The 22,566-nt window shown below is 43.2% G+C and overlaps 1 protein-coding gene across 10 annotated transcripts in view; it reads right to left on the reverse strand.

Moving 5' to 3' along the window:
* C2CD5 (C2 calcium dependent domain containing 5) overlaps nt 1-22,566 on the reverse strand; it is a 190,175-nt gene that overhangs the window by 57,723 nt on the left and 109,886 nt on the right. For all 10 annotated transcript variants that reach the window (XM_082256116.1, XM_082256123.1, XM_082256121.1 and 7 more), the window contains 6 exons: nt 21,562-21,702; nt 9,450-9,513; nt 6,809-6,870; nt 4,465-4,563; nt 4,116-4,205; nt 3,913-4,000 (listed from right to left, as the gene is read on the reverse strand). In XM_082256116.1, the coding sequence (XP_082112242.1) occupies nt 3,913-4,000; nt 4,116-4,205; nt 4,465-4,563; nt 6,809-6,870; nt 9,450-9,513; nt 21,562-21,702 (544 nt within the window). The remainder of the gene's footprint in view (nt 1-3,912; nt 4,001-4,115; nt 4,206-4,464; nt 4,564-6,808; nt 6,871-9,449; nt 9,514-21,561; nt 21,703-22,566) is intronic.

A 22,566-nucleotide genomic window follows, 5' to 3' on the forward strand; every position in this document is an offset into this window, starting at 1 on the left:
CAATGCGTTCGTGAGCTAAACCATTTAAGGATTATTGTTCCCAAACAAAGCAAATCTAACCTAAAATGCTAGGAAGGTCATACAACTCTGGTGAGTTTTAAGCATTTGTTACCCCAACACTTCATATTCCTGATATGTGCCTGCTGTACCGTGTACTTGTATGAAATGTATCCTGTTCTCTTTGTATTGCTTCCTTTACGTGCAATCCCTTGTGTTCCTGCTAGTCCCCTTGCTTTCCTTTAAAAAAAAAAAAAACTGAGCACACCACAGTACTCTAGCAGCTATGCTGGAAACTCTGTATGCTCTACTCCAATGATCAGACTTGTCATGACACACCCCTGCTGCACAGCCATTCACTGGGAAGCTCAGTGTGCTGCGGCTCCTCCTCCCCCCAGCTCAGAACAGAGGGAATATGATCACTTATAAAAAAGGGAAAAATTACATAATGTTTTTTTTTATTTAGATCTATAAAACAAATGTTTTGCCTTTCATTTCTATTTTAAACTGAATGAGTTATTTTACAAGGTGATCGTTTACAATCACTTGGAAATCAAGCTCATGTGGTGCACAGTTGGTTACGATTTGAAGAATTTCACATTCACTCAAGGGCGAACATAACAAAGACTGATTATGGACATTTTGATATATATTTATAAAATCGATTTTTTGCGCTCACTTTGGTGTTTATTAATGATTTTGGAAGCCACAGTCTACATGGTTGGGGTATTTATATTGATCTGGTTTTAGATATGCGAGTGCTGTGCTGTCAATTTTTATATATAATAGAATGTTTAGTTATAGCTTTTATGACCCTTTCTAAATATTACGAGTGTGTTATAAAATATGCCTCTATTTGTCACCTTTTATTGTTAAAATTTATTTGCACTGAGATGTTATTATGGATCATTTTTTATGAAACAAGTCTAACTGATATATTGAATTTCCAAGATTTTTTTTTTTTAGATCAGATACATTTCTGTATATAACAAATAAACCTGCGCGCTTTAATCAAATTGTGTAAAATAAAAATATATAATAGATAGAAAAATCGCTGATACTGTTCACAATCCCATAGATGTGTTACAAAGACTAGTGATATTTATAAACTGTGCAGTGCTGTAGTGCCCAATATTACACTATTTCAATATTTACTATGTGCAATAAATGATGTGAACAAAGAAAATGAAAAATAAAATGCAAATTGAAGAAACAGTCTTCCACATGAATAGGATCCACACAGTGGTGTATTTTACTGCATCTGCTCCTTACTTAGTGTAGTGATGAAAAATGGTGAAGACAAATGAGTCGCTGCAAAATGCTCCCCCCCTTCCAGGAGTAATCTCACCTAATGTAACGCGACCACTACATTCAAGTAGGGTCAGAAACAGCTTTTTAACCTCTCTGGGGCTACAAAATAGCATTTCCAAGCCTCCTCTCTCCTATCTCCTCTCTAATGGCCTGTAACATCCATAGTATATATTAAAGGAAAATTTAATAGTGCTTATATCATTTAAAAAAGCAGTTTATTGAATACACACATGCACAGGGTTCTCACATTTTACTGGTGCTTCCATCGCACCAGTCTATAACAAGCATAAAAACTTAGTTTTTAGAAGTCTCTCCCTCACTCAACACAAGCCTTGAAGACAGCTTGCCGGCAGCCAGCTTCATGCTAGTTCCAGGTCAAGGTGTGGTCACCCTCTGTGCCCACGGGTGGTCGCATTACACCAGGTGGGACTACTCCTGGAGCGGGGGGGGGGGGGGGGGAGCACTTCACAGTGACACATTTGTCTTCAACATTTTTGCGCACTAAGTAAGGAGCGGATGGCGTAAAAGACACCACTGTGTGGATCCTATTAATGTGGAGAAGCCTGTTTCTTCAATTTGCATGGACACTTTTCTTTTTGGATTGCACTGATTTGATGTTGTTTGTTTTATGACATTTTAGATTTCATTTTCTTTGTTCACATCATTTATTGCACATAGTAAATATTGAAATAGTGGGAACTACAGCGCGGCACAGTTTATAAATATCACAGAATATGTTTCTGTACTATTTGCAAGTAATACTGCTGTAATCCATTTGAAATCGTATGTTGGCATATTGTGAGGCAGTACCAACTAATGATGCTATGGTTAGGCATTAACCTAAGGGAAACAAACCTATACCTCAATTAGATTACTGGTCTGTTGTGGACCTTATATGATGTCTTCTGTTTGGTGTCTTTCCTTTTATGTTTTAGCAGGTGTTTGTTGTCTTATCTTTCTCTTTGTTACGTCAAAGAAAACTTTAATAAAAATTGTCAATTTAAAAAAAACATAAGGGAAGCTGTATGGAAGGAGTTGGGGATCAATCATTGCCATGGTTATTAACTAGACAATTTAGCATAAGAAGCAGCATTCATATACTAGGCTTCACTCTTTTACAAAGTCCAAAGTGAGGGCTAGTTCACACCACATGCAGTCAAGTGCGGTTTTTTTTTCCTGCATCCAAAACGCATGGAAAGTAGATTATATGGTTTCCAATGGCATAGTTCACACAAGTGCGGTCAGTTCCAGGGCTTTCCAGTTTCTGAAAAAAATTGCTGCATTTTTCCTGCACTGGACTCTACTGGAACACAGTAAAATGCTTAAAAAATGCACCGGAATGCACTGGAACACATCAAAAGCCAATGAAAAATGCACCAGGCCCCAGTACAGTAAAAAAAATAAGGAAAAAAGGCATCTGGAATGCATCTGGAAACACATTGGAATGTGCCAAAAATGTGCATGAAGAAACGCATCCGGAAAGGATCTGGAGTGCATTTTTGTGGTGTGAACTGGTCCTGACAATGTGTTAAAAGCCTGTTAAAGGAGTTGATTGAAGAGTGTGCGATATAGGGGGAAAAAAACACATTAGCAAGGGAGGCTGGTGGTATCATTGTACTTTTATCTGATGTCTGTTAACTTTGGAGCACACCTGCAACAACTGGTTTAATAAGGAGTGAAGCATGTCCAGCTGGAGGAGTCCTTCCTCAAGAGTTGTATAAAGCATGTTTTGTCATTCCTAAACAGAAGGTAAAATATCCAAGGAGTGTTATTATAATTTAGGAAAGGGGGTGGTGATCTCATTTATGAGTAGATAGATATACGTATGTATGTATGCGAGTTAGGGACCTTAGATTGTACGCTCCTTGAAGGCAGGGACTGATGTTAATGTGCAATGTATATGTAAAGCGCTGCGTAAATTGACAGCGCTATATAAGTACCTGAAATAAATAAAATAAATAAATATACACATGAATTTGATGATCAATATTGAAGATTTCTTGTAATAAGAAACACTTGCTGAACTTTGAACACATTGAGTTTTACATTTAGAAACTACTTTTTATTAAACCCCCGTTCACATCATGCGATTTGACATGTGATTTGATATGTCAAATCGCACGCCAAATCGAAGCCTATTGCTGGCAACAGCACTGTCCGAATCAGTGTGACTCTGACTTTGCGCATTGATTCCCAAAAGTAGTTCCTTCACTACTTTTGGCCACTTAATGGGCGATTTTAATAGACATCTGTGCATGAACCTGCACAGATGTCTCTCAAATCAACCCCCGAAGTCAGACTGAAATGCCGGTTTGAAATCGAACTCGCACAATTTCAAACCATCATTCAGTGTAAACCTAGGCTGATTTGCTTCACTGTGGGTGTTGTTTTTATTTTTATCTTTTCCAGCGATATATTAAATAAGAACAGGTGACAATCTTCACAATACATGTATATCCCTCTAAAGAGTAGTAGTAAAATGGTCTGATTAAGAACAATTATTTCCCCTTGTGTATGGAAGTGAGATGCTTAAAAATTATGTTAATAAAAGTTACAGTACACCAGTGCTCCATAAATTAGTGTGATCCTCCGCCAGGTGCTTACCACGAGTCTGAGTGCGTTCTAGCTTGCTCTTTGGGGCCTGTAACACATTTTGTTTATCGTATGTGATAGCAACAGCTGTAACTGCGATCTGCATCAATCAGATGGGACAATAAGAAACATAGTGGTTAATATTGGCAAACAGAGTGTCACACAGCACTTAGATAATCTATCAGGATTTATCAGATGGTATTAAACCTCCATACTTGTATTGCTTCGTCCTCTGGAACTGCAACTGTGAAATTAACATGGAATAGGCAGCAGGGAATCATCGAACGGAGCTTAAAATACAGACTCTGCAGAGGGGAAAAGATTCACAAACTGTTATATAAAAGAAAAGATAAGACAGAGGGAGTGGCAAGCCAGGGAAAGGAAAGGGAAAAAAGGCAAGAAAAATGAAATGAGAGAGGAAAAGGCAAAGAAAAGAAAAAATAAAGGAAAAAGGGAAAGAAAAGGAAAAGGAAGGTAAGAGGCCCAGAGAAAGGAAAAGAGATGGACATATTGTTAGGGATGAGGAAGGATGAATGAAAGATGGAGTAAATAATGACATCGCACCTTTAAGAGATTCTCGCACATATCGTTGAAACTCTTGTTCAGGGTCTGATTAGTCATATTAATGCTGCTGGTTCTGACAACCCTAACTGAGGTGAACATCTGAAAAAGGAGAATAAGAGTGAATACACATTTTACAAATCTAAAGAGAAACTCTATGTTCATAAAAATAATATAATTACTATACAGACATTTTTAATTAATTAATTAATTTGATTTTTAAAACTGTAAAAAAAATGAAATATTATTTCCTTCCATTCAGCAGACCCAGAGGTGTCCTGATGACTGTATAGTGGGGAAAATAATTTTCTCTTTTGTTTATTGATGGACACAGCTCCTTATCTTCTTGACAGTTGGGTTATGCTGCCCCCTACAGAATTAGGACACTAGGCAGGAAAAAGCTTGACTACGCCTATGGGGCAGTCCCAGGGGGTATACTCCCACTCTCAGCTATAGGCATTCAGTTTTTTTCTGCCTAGTCAGGGGTAAGGACCTAGTTCCTTGCTGGGATCTCTGGTCCTGGCAACGTTTTCCTTTTAAATGGAATTTTTTCCTATCCTTGTTATTTTGTTCCTGTGAGAATCAACTATCAACTGCCGAACTCTTTTTTAAAGACCTTCTTTAAATCCTTAAGGTTTTTTGGCTGTCGCTTGGCAACTCAAAGTTTCAGCTCCCTCTATAAATTTTCTATAGGATTAAAGTCTGGAGACTGGCTAGACCACTTAATGACTGTAGTGTGCTTCTTTTTGAGCCACTCCTGTTGCCTTGGCAGTATTTTTTGGGTCATTGTCATGCTAGAAGACCAATCCACAACCCATCTTCAGTGTTCTGGCTGAGGAAAGGAGGTTCTCATCCAAGATTTTACAATAAATGGCCTTTCATTGGCCCCTCAATGCGGCAAAGTCAGCCCTTTACCTTTAGCAGAGAAACAGCTCCAAAGCATAATGTTTCCACCTCCGTGCTTGACTGTAGGGATAATGTTCTTAGGGTTATAGTCAGCATTTTTCTTCCCCCAAACACGGCGAGTCGAGTTTATGCCCAAGAGCTAAATTTTGGTCTCAAATAACCACAGCCCTTCCTCTCAATCCTTCTCTGAATCATTTAGATGTTCACTGGCAAACTTCGGACAGGCCTGTACATGTGCCTTCTTAAGGAGGAGGACCTTGCAAGAGGTGCTGCAGGATTTTAATCCATGGCGGCGTATTGTGTTACCAATGGTTTGTTTGGTGACTGTGGTCCCAACTGTCTTTTGATCATTCACAAGCTCCTCCCATGTAGTTCTGAGCGGATCCCTCACTTTTCTCATGATCATCCTTACCCCATGAGGCGAAACCTTGCACGAAGCTCCAGACCGAGGACGATTGATGGTTATTTTATATTTCTTCCAACTGCAAATATTCACTCTAACACTTGTCTCTTTGTCACCAAGCTTCTTGCTGATGGTCTTCTAGTTCATTCCAGCCTTGTGCAGGTCTACAATCTTGTCCCTGACGTCCTTTGACAGCTCTTTGGTCTTGCTCATGATGGTGAGTTTTGAATGGAAGAAAGGGATTCTGTGGACAGAAGTCTTTTATACACATGACGAGTTGTGCTTAGGAGCACCTTCTTAAATTGACAGGACTAATCTGTCTACCACATGAGCACAGTCTGTGGGAGCCAGAATTATTGTTGCATGGAAGGGGATCAAATACGTATTTTACTCCCTGAGCTGCAACTTAATTTATAACATTTATATTGTGTTTTTTTCTGGATTTTTGGTTGATATTCTGTCTCTATCATTTAAAATACACCTATGATAACAATTATAGACACTTTATTTCTTTGTAAGTGGGCAAAGCTACAAAATCTGCAGGGAATCAAATAATTATTTTCCTCACTGTATACGTATAGCACTCTATTAGAAATGTCACTTCCTACTTGTGTGACTGGCTCTCAAGGTTTCCCAAAAATTTGAACTGAGCTACAAGTCACATTTCAGGCATTCTCTGCAACAGCAGAAATATCTGCCGACATATTTACAGAGTCTATTCCTGGCATAAAGAGATACAGATACTATACTGTAACACTGGGACTGATCAGTGGGTGATAATGAAAAGCTAACCCTCCCATTCAAATATCAGTTGGAAAAGGACATGGTGAGACAAGCATTAATTACAAGGTAATGAATGAATCTGCAATTATGTTTGCTAAAATCCTTACAAGGTAAACAGACCTTAAAGGTGTTTTTTTTCCCCTCTAAAACCCTGGAGTTCCATTTTAAATGTGAATTCACAGTCCAGGCGCAACACCAGTACAGCTTAAGTATGCAGCTAAGCAATGACAGCTCAAAAAATGAAGAGACATTCACCTGGATATCAGAGGTCCAGTTGTTGATCCCAGGCATAATCTCTGTGTTGCAGCTAAAAAACCCTGCAAAGATGACATGATGGTTAATCAGGGGTCTGTACGGTACATAAACAGAAATGTATACTCGGGTATACTGCGTCATCTCCCAGTTCCTTAATACTATCCAAGCACGTAGTGAGCTCTCTTTCAACCCTCTGAATGGTTGTGGCTAAGACCTTGGTTTTGTCATTAGTTCAATTTCTCCATATACTTCTACAAAGCATCAACTAGAGGGAGAAAAATAAATTACATCTGCTTGCTACAATCTCTCCTTTGCCGAGTGTAGTACCATCCTAATAGCATCATGGGCCCCTGGGCAAAGTAATGCACTAGGGCCCCTACCAGGGAGATGGTAACCTGCAAAGCGCTACGCACGGTGTGGCAAGGAGTGGGTGTGGCTAAATGATGCTACATATTGGGTGTGGGTTTTTAGGCTGATTAACAAATATAAGCACAACCAGGGAATTATCCCAAATTAAACTCACCTCCTATACACACTGTCCCACCCTCTCCACATATTGGCTCACCATATACACTGCCCCCTGTCATAAATGCCTATCCCAGCCCATCAGTGGCTTGTATTTATGTATTACTGTACACAAGAGGACACAGTACAGGGGCGTTAGAGGACACAGTACATGGGAGGTCAAGAGGGTACAGTATAGGGTGCAGTGATGTATAGTGGTGGTATAGTGGCAGGTTACAGTAGTATAGTGGCAGCTTAGGGTAATATAGTTTTGGTATAGTGGCAGGTTTGGGTAGTATAGCTGAGATAGAGAGGCAAGTTAGGGTAGTATAGTGGTGGTATAGTGGTAGATTAGGGTAGCATAGTGGCGGTATAGTGGCAGTTTAGGGTGGTATACTGGCAGCTTAGAGTAGTATAGTGGTGGAATAGTGCCAAGTTAGGGTAGTACAGTGGTGATATAGTGGCAGGTTAGGGTAGTACAGTGGCAGGTTTGGGTAGTATAGTGGTGGTATAGTGGCAGGTTAGGGTAGTATGGGGTAGCATAATGGCAGGTTAGGGTAGTATGAGGTAGTATAATGGCAGGTTAGGGTAGTATGAGGTAGTATAATGGCAGGTTAGGGTAGTATAGTGGTGGTGTAGTGGCAGTTAAGGCTAGTATAGTGGTGGAACAGTGGCAGGTTAGGGTAGTACAGTGGTAGTATAGTGGCAGGTTAGGGTAGTACAGTGGTGGTATAGTGGCAGGTTTGGGTGGTATAGTGGTACTATAGTGGCAGGCTTGGGTAGTATAGGGGCGGTATAGTGGCAGGTTAGGGTAGTATGGGGTGGTATAATGGCAGGTTAGGGTAGTATAGTGACAGGTAAGGGTGTACAGTGGTGGAATAGTGGCAGGTTAGGGCAGTATAGTGGCAGGTTGGGTAGTATAGTGGTGGTATAGCAGCAGGTTAGCGTAGTATGTGGTGGTATAATGGCAGGTTAGGGTAGTATAGGGTGGTATAGTGGCAGGTCATAGTAGCAGTTTTGGGTAGTTTAGTGGTGGTATAGTGAAAGGTTAGAGCTGTATAGAGACAGGTTAGGGCAGTATAGTGGCAGGTTAGGGTCGTATAGTGGCAGCTTCGGGTAGTATAGTGGTGGTATAGTGGCAGCTTAGGACAGTATCGAGTAGTAGTATAGTGTCAGGTTAGGGTAGTTTGGGGTGGTATAGTGGCAGGTTATAGTAGTATAGTGGCAGTTTTGGGTAGTATAGACCAGTTGTGAAGTGGCAGGTTAGAGAGTAGTATAGTGGTATAGTAGTGGCAGGTTAGGTTAGTATAGGGGTGGTATAGTGGCAGGTAAGTGTAGTACAGTGACGGTATAGTGGCAGTTTATGGTAGTATAGTGGTGGGTATAGTCGCAGGTTTGGGTAGTACAGTGGCAATATAGTGGTAAAATAGGGTAGTGTAGTGGCAGGTTAGAGTAGTGTGGGGTGGAATAGTGACAGGTTTGGGTAGTATAGGTGGTATAATGGCAGGTTTGGGTAGTATAGGGCCGTATAGTGGCAGGCAGGGGCTGTATGCAGTGACAATGTGCTCAGTCACTTACAGCATTGCTGGATACGAAGACTCCCGAGACTGCTGTGTTCTCTCCTTCTCAGCCTGAGTGAACGAGTCGTTGGAAGGAGTGGAGGAGGTAGTCACACCCATGGGTCCGCCCAACTCCAGTTCCCTTCGGGAAATGCTGAAGATCCCCAAGGGGCAGCCTAACCTGATTGGATGCCTGGGGAGTCTTACAGGCAGCCTCCCACACACCGCTGAACCCCCTGCTGACCTGATTGACTTGGCAAAGCAGTACGTTTACAAAGCTGCAAGAAGACATGGGAGAGTGCAGAGGCCCCTATGCAGCTGGGGCCTCTGGGCACCCACTCATTAAGACAGCCCTGACCGAGTGTGCAAATATACAAAAGTACTTAATTATACCAACTCTAGTGGAGTCCCCATAGGTATACAACACACATTATGTTCTGACAGGCTAAGCCTGTAACGGCCATAGCAGTATGCAATGCATTAATAATCTCTGTCCTTCACTGGGTCCCCAGGCGGGATCAATCTGTCCAACTTCATGCAAAACAAATACATTTTGAATGGCATAGCCAATGTTTCACCTGGAGGGGGTGGCACATCTGTAAGGAGCGAATGTATATCTTCCACTGCATCTGTGTCATCGATCTGAAAGGAAATAAACACGCAAGTCTAAATGTGGTAAAAAGAAAACCTTTCCTCTTCCATACAACACAAGCTTTTAAAATCTTTAATTTCACATATGGTGGCAACTAAACCCACAACAGTAAAATCAGTCTGTATATGCAGTAAAGTAGTGATCGATCGATATTGTTTTTTTTAGTGCCGATACCGATATTTTGGTCATCGGATATCGGTATCGGCCGATATTTTCGGACATTTAAAAAAAACATTTTTTTATTTTTTATTTTTCACAGGTACTATTGTGGGAGGGATCTGGGGGTCTAAAAGCCCCCGAAACCCTCCTCTGCACTTAAAAACATTCAAAACGCCAAGTTTGGCTGTTTTGAATGCTCGCATTTTTTTTAATTTGCCGCCGAGGACCCGGAAGTGATGTCATGACATCACTTCCGGGTTTTTTACATGGAGACTCGATCAGCCGCATCGGTTGCCATTACAAGACAGCCGACCGTCGGCTATGGACGCCAGTACCGGGGTGATGCCTCTAGCTGCAGGCATCACTCCGGTACAGCACTTTCCCAAAATATCGGCAATATCGGTAACATCAAGGGCCGATTCCGATATATCGGGGAAAGTGCATATCGGCATTGCCGATAATCAGTCGATCCCTACAGTAAAGCATGTTTGTTTTACTCACTGTGGAACCTAAGGGGTTAATCCTCTGCATTGTGTAAAAAGGCTGTTTGACTATATTCTCTGATCCTCCCCTCCTTCTACTGTCCCCTGATAATATTCTAATAACACAGAGTCTATGGAGTCAGGCTGCACATGCTGACTTTGGTGTGTATTGTTAGAGAGGTTTTTTTTCTTCTTGGGATTGCATGTGATCTGCACAGGGCCAATCGGCACTGTCCAGACAGAGTCAAGAGTCTTGCAGTCTCATAGAACAGTCAGAAAACTCCTCCTACAAGCTTTAACCAGTGCTTGGCTGGACATGGATAGAAGTCACAAGACTGCTCTAACTGCTGATGAGAAAAAGTATTTAGCAGTTTAAATTTACTAAGATAATTGCATTTCCATGTTCTGTGGGAGACCAGATATAGTGAATGCAGGATTCTGGGTCTAGTAAAACTTTAATGGGACTTTTTATATTGGGCACTTCCACCCCCTTCCTGCCCAGTCCAATTTGTTGCACTTTAAATGACAATTGCGCAGTAATGCAATGCTGTACCCAAACAAAACTTTTACCATTTTTTTTAGACAGATAGAGCTTTCTTTTGGTGGCAAATGTTTTTTCGGTTATACAAATTTTGAAAATACGTTTTCTTCTTCACTGATGAGGCTGCACTGACAGGCACTGATGAGGAGACACTAAAAGGCAGCACTGATGAGAATGACAGACTGCACTGATGGTCAGCCTTTATGGATGTATTACCGATCGCCGCGCTGCGCACCCCCGTTCTGAAGGACGTCATATGACGTCCAGTCAGAATGGGGGAGCCACCGCCTGATCATCATTTTGCTAAAGGCCAGGCGGGATGTGGTTAAGGTGCCAATATAAATTAATAATACAGACAATGTATATAAAAAAATCTTAGTAACTCATTATTAATAAAAAGGGAATTCCTTGATCCTTAAAATCAAACAATTTTTAGGCTTCCACAAGCCTGACAAAACAGAGTCTTGAACGTGTGTCGAAATGTAAATGTGATGTAACTATATAATGACAAATGTTGTTAATTATGTTTGTGTACATATGGGGGCCCATTCACACCAGAAACTACACATAACTGTGTGTTTTTGACTGCAGTGCGGTGTGTTTGAAGCACGTTTGTAGCGTGGAGGAAGAGGAAGAGGGTCCTCCCTCGAAACGCGTTAGCCCTATCTATATGGACAGTTTCAAGTTCGCTTGTCACTATTAAAGATTACGGTCCTGAGGTCTCTGGATAGCCAAAGGAATTCTTTGGTTTTATGCTTATACACAGCATACTTTTGTGAGTATAATGTATGTTGTGACTTTTAACCATTTCCAATAAACGTTTTATGGTATTGCACTAGGTCGGTGCGCCCTTCTCTTGTTTTTTATGTTTTCAGTTTGTGTGGATACCCATCATCCTGAGAGGGCAGCAAGACCTTAGAAGCCAACTATTTAGCAACCACCTATTTGGATTTCACGCAACATTTGAGTGCAGGAGACATTTACTTGTCTTTTCTGTTATGAAGAGTGATCAGATGAATTGAAATTAATTGCAAAGTCTCTCTTTGCCATGAAAATGAACTTGCAGTGGAAAAAAACATTTCTACTGCATTTCAGCCCTGCCACAAAAGAACCAGCTTACATCAGGTCAGTGATTTTCTCGTTAACACAGGTGTCAGTGTTGATGAGGACAACGCTGAAAATCACTCTGCAATGCTCATTGAGTTAGAATAACAGACTGGCAGCTTTAAAAAAAGAGGGTGGTGCTTGAAATCATTGTTCTTCCTCTGTTAACCATGGCTACCTGCACAAAAACACGTGCAATCATTATTGCCTTGCACAAAAAGGGATTCACAGGCAAGGATATTGCTGCTACTAAGATTGCACCTAAATCAACCATTTATCAGATCGTCAAGAAGTTCAAGGAGAAAGTCCAGCAAGCGCAAGGACCATCTACCACAGTTGATTCAGCTGTTGGATCAGGGCACAGACCAGTGCAGAGCGGGTGTGAGTGTATCTGCACGCACAGTGAGGATGGCCTGGTGTCAAGAAGGGGAGCAAAGAAGCCACTTCTCTCCAGGAAAAACATCAGGGACAGACTGATCTTTTTCAAAAGGTACAGGGATTAGACTGCTGAGGAATGGGGTAAAGTCATTTTCTCTGATGAATCCCCTTTCCAATTGTTTGGGGCATCCGCAAAAAATATTATCCGGAGAAGAAAAGGTGAGCGCTACCATCAGTCCTATGTCATGCCAACAGTAAAGCATCCTGAGACCATTCATGTGTGTGGTTGCTTCTCAGTCAAGGGAGTGGGCTCACTCACAGTTTTGCCTAAGAATAAAGAATGGCATAAATCCATCCTCCGAGAGCAACTTCTCCCAACCATCCAAGAACAGTTTGGTGATGAACAATGCCTTTTCCAGCATTATGAAGCACCTTGCCATAAGGCAAAAGTGATAACATAATTTTAGGTCCATGGCTAGGAAACTCCCCAGACCTTATTCCTTTTGAGAACTTGATGTCAATCCTCAAGAGGCAGGTGAAATAAAAAAAAAAAAACAACACAAACTCTGACAAACTCCATGCATTGATTATGCAAGAATGGGCTGCCATTAGTCAGGATTGACAGCATGTCAGGGCAAATTGCACAGGTCTTGAGAAAAAAGGGTAAACACTGCAAATATTGACTCTTTGCATAAACTTAATGTAATTGTCAATAAAAGCCTTTGACCGTTATGAAATACTTGTAATTATACTTTAGTATACCATAGTACCACCTGACAAAAAGACCTAAAAACACTGAAGCAGCAGACTTTGTGAAGAATTGGATTTTTGTCTTACTGTAAAATCCATTTCTCTGATATTCATTGAGGGACACAGCTCCTGATCTTCTTAACTATTAGGTTATACTGTCCCCTACAGGAGTAGGACACTAGGCAGAAAAAAATCTGAACAACTCCTATGGGCAGTCCCAGGGGGTATACTTCCACTCTCAGCTATAGACAGTCATTTTTTTTTTACAAGCAGTGTCAGAAGAAAGCCAACTCCACAGAGGGGTGGGTGCTGTGTCCATCAATCAACATCAGAGAAATGGATTTTACGTTAAGACAAAAATCCAATTTTTCTCTATCGTTCACTGACGGACACAGCTCCTGATCCTCTTAACCATTGGAACGTCCCAAAGCAGTGTCAAAAATGAGGGGTGGGAACAGCAGAAAAAAAATTCCCCAAGGCTAAACCATAGCCAACCAGGTAACATGGAGCTCAACCAACAACAACTGGAGCTCACCTGAAAAAAACAATACACCCTCAAAAAGGACCAGGTCCTCTAAACAGCAGCCTGCAAAACCTTTCGGCCAAAGAAAGCATCCGCAGATGCCAACACATCCACTTTATAAAATTTTGTAAAGGTGTGCAAAGACGACCAGGTAGCTGCCGTGCAAACCTGCATCACTGACGCCTGATGACGGAAGGCCAGGAGGCCCTAAGCGCCCTAGTAGAGTGTGCCCTAACAGGGAAAGGAGGAAGCTGACCTTTAATGGAATAGGCTTGAAACACTGTCTGATTCATCTGGAAATGGTCGCAGCAGAAGCAGACAACCCCTTCCAAGGTCCGTCCATGAGCAGAAATCATGAGTTGGACTTCCTGCAGTTTTTCCAGAGGAAGGAACACTCTGGCTAAGGCCGAGTCCAGAGTCAGACCCAGATAGTCCAGATTTGTGGAACCAGAGCAGATTTCTGAAAGTTTCAGGATCCAACCAAACTCCCTCAAAGTTCACAGAGTAATCTTCAAGTTGTCCACCAGAGCAGTCGGAGACTCAGCTCGCAGCATAAGATCGTCCAGGTACCCCAGTACCACGATGCCCCGCTGACGCAACAATGCCAGCACCGGAGCCAACACTTTTGTGAAGACCCAGGGAGCTGAGGCTAGAACAAAGGGTAATACCACAAACTGATATTGCTTCTCTCCCACGGCAATGCGGAGGAAGCGCTGGTCACCAACACATATTGGAATGTGAAGATAAGCATCCTTGATGTTGTTAGAAGCAAGAAGATCCCCCTGATGCAGGGATGCCACTACCATGTGAATGGACTCTATTCGGAACTTCTGCACCCGCACAAAGCAGTTTAGCGCCGAGTGGTCCAGAATTGGACGCACCTTGCCCTCCTACCCTGGGGACTGTAAACAGGTTTGAATAAAATGCCTGAAAACGTTCCGCCCCATATACAGATGAGGGCACCCCTTTATACAGAGGGAGCCTTGTCTGCAGGTCTGGAGAAGCCTGCTCTCGGTTTGCCAGACCAGGTTCTTTTGGATCCCCCAGAGAAGGTACTGAAGGGTCTTTATCCCTTGTCTTGAGACCCTGAGGGATGAAAAAACTTCTTCTGAGCCGAGAAGAATGGACCACGTCCACGACGGGGCTCCTTGCCCTTACTAGCCTGCAGAATAAAGGTACTCTTCCCCCCTATGAGACCCTTAATGGAAGCTCTAAACAGGCAATCGCCTAGGAATGGGAGATCAGATAAGGCCTTAGAAGTCTGGTCCACAGACCAGCATTTAAACCAAATAACACGCCTAAAGGACCACTGCTGAGACAGACAGCCTCACAATCAGAGGAGCCGCATCCAAAGAGGCATCACAGACAAACTGCAGCTCCTGGACCAACTGGTCCGCCAGCTCAGCAAAGGTCCCATCCCCCCTCCAGGTCCCGGCGTAAAAGCTTGGCGCACTCAGTCAAGAGTTTGCAACAACAGGGCAATAGTAAAAACCAGCCTAAGTGTACATATGGGCTCCGTTTTTCTGTCAGTCGGGTCCTTAAAGGCCGGGGACTCCTCAACCGGAATCATGGCTGCTTTGTTTAACCTAGAAACCGGATAGTCCACCACAGCAAGCAGGGAGTCCTCATAAGTGTACCGCATAGCAAAACACTTAGGGACCCCAAGGGGGCGTTTTGGACAACCCCATGGTTTAGTTTTGTCAAAGTAAGCGGGAAAGGGGGAACACCCTAGCCGCTCAGGAGGACTTGTGGGTGCCAAAAGGAACAGACTGCTCCGATGCGGCAGGAGCCGCATCCTCCATTTTTAAAGTCTCACGCACTGATACAATCAGTGCATCCACCAGCCCCTTTTCATTCGCGGCTACAGAAGCAAAGTAATCGCAGCTGTATGCCACACGATCGCCACCAGTGTGGGCCTTGACCCGTACAGTGAGTTTTATCTGTCCTTGCTAGACTTTGTTTTAACTCACAACGTTTTTTCTTTTCAAAACTCCCACTACCTCCAGGTGCAAGGCGTAGCGATGGGGACATGTTGTGCCCCATCCTACGCCAATTTGTACCTGGGGGAGTGGAAGCAAGCGTTTCTCGCTGATGAGACCCTTACTATGTACACAGACTGCATCCGTACATGGATTAGATATATCGATGATATATTTTTGGTCTGGGATGGCCCCCGGGAACTTCTTGACAGGTGCATGGAGAGATTGAATAGAAACTACTTCAATCTAAAATTTACCATGCACGCAGACTATGAAAAAATCACTTTCTTAGATGTAGAGGTGTTTTGAGGTGGGGATGGCGTTCTCCACAGTAGCTTATATCGTTATATACACTGCTGGTAACGCCATCCTCCATGCTACTAGTTTTCATCCCCAACCTCTCATACGCTCAATCCCCACAGGCCAATATTTACGCTTACGTCGTAACTGTACCGACCTTGACACTTTTAAAAAAGCTGCCATTGGCCTAAGAGACAGGATGCTAATAAGGGGGTATTCCCATAAACTTCTCAAAGCCAGCCTATAAAAAGGCTTTAACAAGCAATAGAGAAGAACTTCTAGTCCCCAAAACACACAAAACTGACAATGTTTTAAGAATAATTACAGGTTATTCTCAACAACACCAAGACCTGCGCAAAATTGTCACTAAATATTGGCACATACTGTCCCTAGACCCCATTCTGAGCCCACATCTTCCTCAGATGCCCCAAATCACTTATAGGCGAGCTCCAGCTCTCAAGGATAAACTAGTTCGGAGCGAATTTAAGGTACAGTCTGAATTTAATCCATGCAAATCTAAGGGCACTTATATGTGCGGATCCTGCCATTATTGCAAATACATGTACATTCACCAGGACCCCATTCTACCAAACAGCATTAAATTTAAGGGAAGACATTTTGCAAATTGCCGTACAAATGGGATTGTCTACCTCCTGTTGTGCGACTGCAAATGCTTCTATGTTGGGAAGACGAAACTCGAATTTTGGAGACGTATGTACCAACATATTAGAAGCATGCGCAAATGTGACCCCGAGCTGCCCTTAGGACGTCACGTATCTTCGGTACACTTTGGAAAATTCCCCAAGGTCAAATTCCTTGCCCTTGATCGGGTCCACCCCAGCTCTAGGGGGGGTGACTGGAACAAGCGCCTCCTACAACTGGAGCTGAGGTGGATCCACTCTTTAAGGGCAACAGAACCTCCAGGCCTCAACAAATTAATTTCGTTTAGACCTTTTTTGGAGGGTTTTGACTCCGGTGGTATGGAAAGATAGAATATCCTCCATGGTCTATGGTGGCCTTTTTTGTCAATGCTGTGGTCCATTTTTTGACATTACATATATTTATTCGGTCATTTGTCTTGTATTGATCATCTACTTATAGGCCAAATTCATTCTCTCTTGCCCTTTATGTTTAAGTTGTCTATGTCGCTTACCTATGTAAAAAAGCAAGGATATGTACCACCCACAGAGTATCTGTTTCTGTTTAAAAAGAATTTTGCATCTCTTTACATGTAATTTCTGCCTCATGAGACAGTTTACCTTATTCATGTATACCTTTTAAAGGATCAATTATATTCATTTGATCGGTCGTTTCATACATTGAATTCATTCACCCATGATCACTATTGATTTATAGCTTTAATACATTTTCCTTCAATTTTGCCAGGTCTTTTTGTGCACCCCGATATGTCTGTCCAACCCGGCACGGTAGCGGGACCTCTATTTTGCGGCCCCGCTCTTTCCCGGAGATGTAGGTATTTCCCTGCTGACACCATCATGGTGTCTACCACACTTCCGGTGGACGCCGTCGCGTGCGTCATTACGCTAGCGGCGATGTCATTCCGTGCCGGTGGGCAGTGCCCTGCCGACCACGCCCCCCGCTCTCCCGCGATGACGCATTTCCTATGCGCGTCGGGGTAGGCGGAGGGCGGGCCTGGCGAGCGCCGCCCAGGGAGCCCACAGCTGGCGGCGGGTGGAGAGCAATCACTTTGATTGCTCTCACCTGTCACACCACCCCTTTATATGCAACTTCCAGCGGTGGCTATTTGTGATATCCACCGCTGGGAGAGGGATGCCGACTATACACCACCTTTAAGGTCTGTACTTTACTTCATCTTTTGATCATACCTTTTCTACCTTTTACATCTCCCCTGGGGGAGTATGCTGTAAGTTTCCACCGAATCCTTAAGCATTCTGTTATTAGGGGGGATTCAATGCGTGTCAGTACCTTCTCACTTGCTAACATAGCTAATATATCCTGCTGGATCTAGTCATGTATAATCCTTGAATATTTTTCTTTTCTTTTTTTCTTCAATGACTTTTTTAAACGATTTATGACATTTTCAACTTAATTAACAAGTGATTTTAACACACGCATTGGATCCTGCTCCTTAGACATCCATTTGTCCTGCTATATTACTTGGACATTTGAACAGACCAGTATAGTGTATTAATTACACTTACTTTATATATTTTTTTCACAGTCATATGTGATTGGCCTCTGCCCGACCGGCTAAGCACACTCCAGTTGCGACAGTTATATTCGGGACGCACAATTCACCTGCTCCATCCCATCTCTTATTGAATGATCTATATCTTTATAGATCCTACTTGCAAATTCTACAGCTCTCTGTGGATGTTCAACAAATTCCTTGTTTTTAAAGCGGCAAAACTATCGTATGTGTTCATATGCTAATCAACCATGTAAGTGTACTTTACCTCTATATACAACAACCTATGTCTTGTACCTGCATGATAAGAACATGTACATAAAGTTGTATTTTGTGATGTCTTATGTGATACATATGCTCTTTCTAATATCTACAGAACCAACAACCTCCAGCATAATCCCTGAGGAAGAGGTTAATTACCTCGAAACGTTGGATAATATCTGGAGTGGATGGTTGAGTTCACTTGCATATTTTATCTACTAGTTTTCCAATTTTATCTTGTATCCAGTACATTTTTTGTATGTTTCTTTTGTATTTATGAATAAAATTTATGAATCAAGATTTATTGTTTTTCAAATTTTGAGTTGCCTATAAAGTCCCACCCCTAGGGGATTTCACAAATTTTCCAACACCAGGGCAATAGTAAAAACCAGCCTAAGTGTACATATGGGCTCCGTTTTTCCGTCAGTCGGGTCCTTAAAGGCCGGGGACTCCTCAACCGGAATCATGGCTGCTTTGTTTAACCTAGAAACCGGAGAGTCCACCACAGCAAGCAGGGAGTCCTCATAAGTGTACCGCATAGCAAAACACTTAGGGACCCCAAGGGGGCGTTTTGGACAACCCCATGGTTTAGTTTTGTCAAAGTAAGCGGGAAAGGGGGAACACCCTAGCCACTCTGGAGGACTTGTGGGTGCCAAAAGGAACAGACTGCTCCGATGCGGCAGGAGCCGCATCCTCCATTTTTAAAGTCTCATGCACTGATACAATCAGTGCATCCACCAGCGCCTTTTCATTCGCGGCTACAGAAGCAAAGGAATCATCCTAACTATCTGAGAAATCAGATGGACATAGACCCAGCAGGGTGACTCGCGTTCACGGTGGCCGAATCAGGTTCAGGATCTGATGAGGCAGGTGAAGGCGGGGGGACGCTTTTTGCTAGCCCGTATCCCCAGGACCAAATCCACCTTGGACACCAAAGACTCCAGGACCGCCATCAGTGCAGTAAGGGATTGTTGGGACCCCAAAGGGCCCGGCAGCCTCTGAGAGGGGATCAGGTGGGGGAAATGTGCTCCAGATATTCCATGAGTGAAAAAGGGGGACCCACAAAAAAGGTCTAAAAACACTGCTAGGGGCACCCCCATCGTGCTGCCAGCACCACAGGTCATCAGGTAGGGAAAACCAACTGATCCTATAGCAGAGAGGGAGAGGACCTCACCAGACTTACCACCCACTGATCAGGCACCACAGCACCAGGCTATCTGCACACACACACACGCGGTGATCAGGAAGAGAAAGATCCAGGAGTCAGCACCAGGGGAGAAGGAGGGGCTCCCACCGCCTAAATCACCGCCCATATATACTTCACAGTCATAGCCGCCGCTAATAGCAATGAGAAACCACTAGAAAATGGCCACGAAGGCTACATAAACATGGCCGCCGCATCTACAGAACACAGGCTACAAGAAAATGGCAACCCCACGTGGCACCACGCAGCTTCTGGGAGCCCAGGAGGGGTCCCAAGAGCTCCAAAAACGACACTAGCAGGATGGGGGACTATGCACCCTAGAACAACCTGAAAGGGGGGGTTAGGCAGATGAGGGGAGAAGTGTCCGCAGAGACCACTGCTAGAGGGCAGGGGGGACGCTGCATGGGAAAGAGGAGAACCCGGGGGTTCGACTGTCCCAGGGAGGGGCCCACGTCCACCTCAAAACCCTCTAGGGGGAGGGTGGGCACCGCTCCAGACAGAAACTCCTCTCCATCAAAATGGGGGGGGGCTGTCAGCCAGAAGAAACGCTGCGACTCAGGCCAAGGCCAGGTCGTATGCGACCTCACGAGACGTTTAACTCGCAGGCCAGCCCCGGTTCAGTGGGGTTATGTCGCAGTCGACCTAGCGTGGAGCTGAGGCCTACACGCGCTCACTGGCTAGACTGGGATGACCACTGGATTTCAAAAAATATCCAGCCCGTCGCCCAGTCCAGTAGTTGATTGTAGATTCTCACAGGAAAAATAGAAAAATACATTAAAAAGGAAAAAAATTGCCAGGACTGGAGATCCCAGCAAGGAACTAGGTCCTTACTCCTGACTAGGCAGATAAAAAACGGAGTGCCTATAGCTGAGTGTGGGAGTATACCCCCTAAGACTGCCCATGTCTCGCGTCCTACTCCTGTAGGGGGCAGTTTAACCCAATGGTTAAGAAGATTAGGAGCCGTGTCCGTCAATGAAAGATAGCGAAAATAATATTTGTGTCATTCTCAAAACTTTTGGCCAAGGCTAATCTCTTATCCTGAAATGGCTTACTCTGATTTCACTGCACTCTGAGTTTTTCATGATGTGGATTAGAAGTTGCTGCAAGTCAGAAAGAGTGAATACATTTTGCTTTTATGTAATAAACGGCTGGTTTGAGGATATCACACTATGGGAGTTTTCTTTTCATATGGCCACTAAATGCCTGTCCATCTGGGGGAGATCGAATACATAGGAACAAGTCTGGTCCATAGGAACATCCAATCCTGTTAAAAAAGGCATCCCACCCCACACACCGGACTATAGCGTTGTTGACCCACATGCAGTATTGCTACGGGGTCCTGGCAGTCTGGTAAGTAGAAGCATCCAAAGGGAGTGGAACTGCACAAGATCGCACCTTATTTGCACGGATTGGCACTGATTTGCATACTAAGGAGCACCTTATTTGCACGGATTGGCACTGATTTGCATAATAAGGAGCACAGAGCACATTGCACTTTCTTTCACTGGCTACTTGCTTAAATCAAACTATTGGGACTTATAAGAATAAGAAAATACATTCTATATTTATTCACCATTGGTTTATATTAGTTGCATAATATGCATATATGTACTATGGAGAATTAGCACTGTTTTGCACTTACTTTAACTACTTTTGGAGTATTAGCACTGTTTTGCATCTTAGTGAGTTTTATTTATTTATGTATTTAAGGTTGATGGTGCAATATCAGACCACATAGTATTTTTCCATATACTTTGCACGTTTGCACTTTTTTTAAGCACACCTATTTTTGCGCTGTGTACAATTTCATAAGAGCAAGTCAGAAAGAGCCTGTCCCATTTAATGTATGGAGGACGTGCAGCATCATTTCCTTCCCAGCCTGGCTGTCCTTTGTTCACCCTTTCTATTCATTGTAATCCAGTCTACTCACTACTCCATAAGACAACTTCCCATCAAAGCATTTGATGGGAATAGAAAGCAAAACTGAAATGTTACTGCTGTTAAATATTCTAATTGGGAGTGCAGGTAGTGTAAGTATATGGGGTCCAGAGGGACCCAGCGCAGATATAGTCACTTTGCCCTACATGGGCAAGGTGAAAGTGTCTCTTTAAAGAATGTCTACATCTCTTCCAGGATGCTTACCTTTGTTGAACAACTTATAATTAAAAGGACAGTTTCTAATCTTACCTCCAGCACAAAAGCGTCCTTCTTCCCATGTGACAGATCCAGCTCAATTACTTCGTCTGAACTCTCTGACTGTGATCGCAGGAGTCTTGTTCGCTGCCGTGGCTCTGGGATCGGGGATCCCACTACTTCATCCAATATTTCCTTAAAAAATAAACATGAAAACATGCAATGGTCAAAAAATCTGAATTTGCTTTAGAAAAAAACACAGTTAGCCTCTATTTCTAGCTCATCTCCAGCCTCCCATTTTTTTCTCACCACATGCCTTCCTCTCTGCCTCTACAGCAGCCATCATTTCAGCAGTACCTTTCTCAGTCTTTTATAGTAATTGCCAGTCACATCATTAGTCGCTGCCAAAAAGCGCTGTTTCCTTCAGCCATCTGCAGAAGTGTTGTGTAGGGTGCTCTTTGTTGCATCGTATTCATAAAGGGTGCCCTGCAGAACTAAGTCTATCAAGAGTGAAGTGGCATAGGGAATATGTGGAAATGGACTCTGCACAGGTATTCTGCTTAGTTCAGGCAGCACTGGCTTGAGGACATCAGCGCTGTCTGAACTTCAATTAACGAGTGGGCAGTAAGGAGACCAGTTACTTAGCACACATAGACCAATGAGGAAATGCTGGAACGTACACTGTCTGCAGGCATATTGTAGCATATCACCCCCCAATCAACGTGCAATAAAAAAGTTTTTAAGAAATACATCTTTTCAGACCCAGTGATGTAATCACGGGGTATTTCTGCTGGTCTTTGCTCAGCAGCAAGATCATGTTTGGTGGGAGGGGGGTCACATCCTTGCAATTCCTTTAGATGTGCATCCCTGCTGGCCACTGAGCGTTGCAGACTTTAGCTATGCATTCTCCTGATCCGTTGCTAATTGGGAGATTGCATATTAAAGTGGCAGTAAATCTCTAAAATGAAAAATGAACAGAGCTTATCCCTCTCCATAGTGTGTAGTAGCCTCAATCCAAGCACCAAGTGTAATTTCTCTCTCTTCCCTCTGCTGCATTAG

This window comes from Pelophylax lessonae, assembly GCF_965119305.1.
Source record: "Pelophylax lessonae genome assembly, chromosome: 4".
In the NCBI taxonomy this organism is placed as follows: Eukaryota; Metazoa; Chordata; class Amphibia; order Anura; family Ranidae; genus Pelophylax; species Pelophylax lessonae.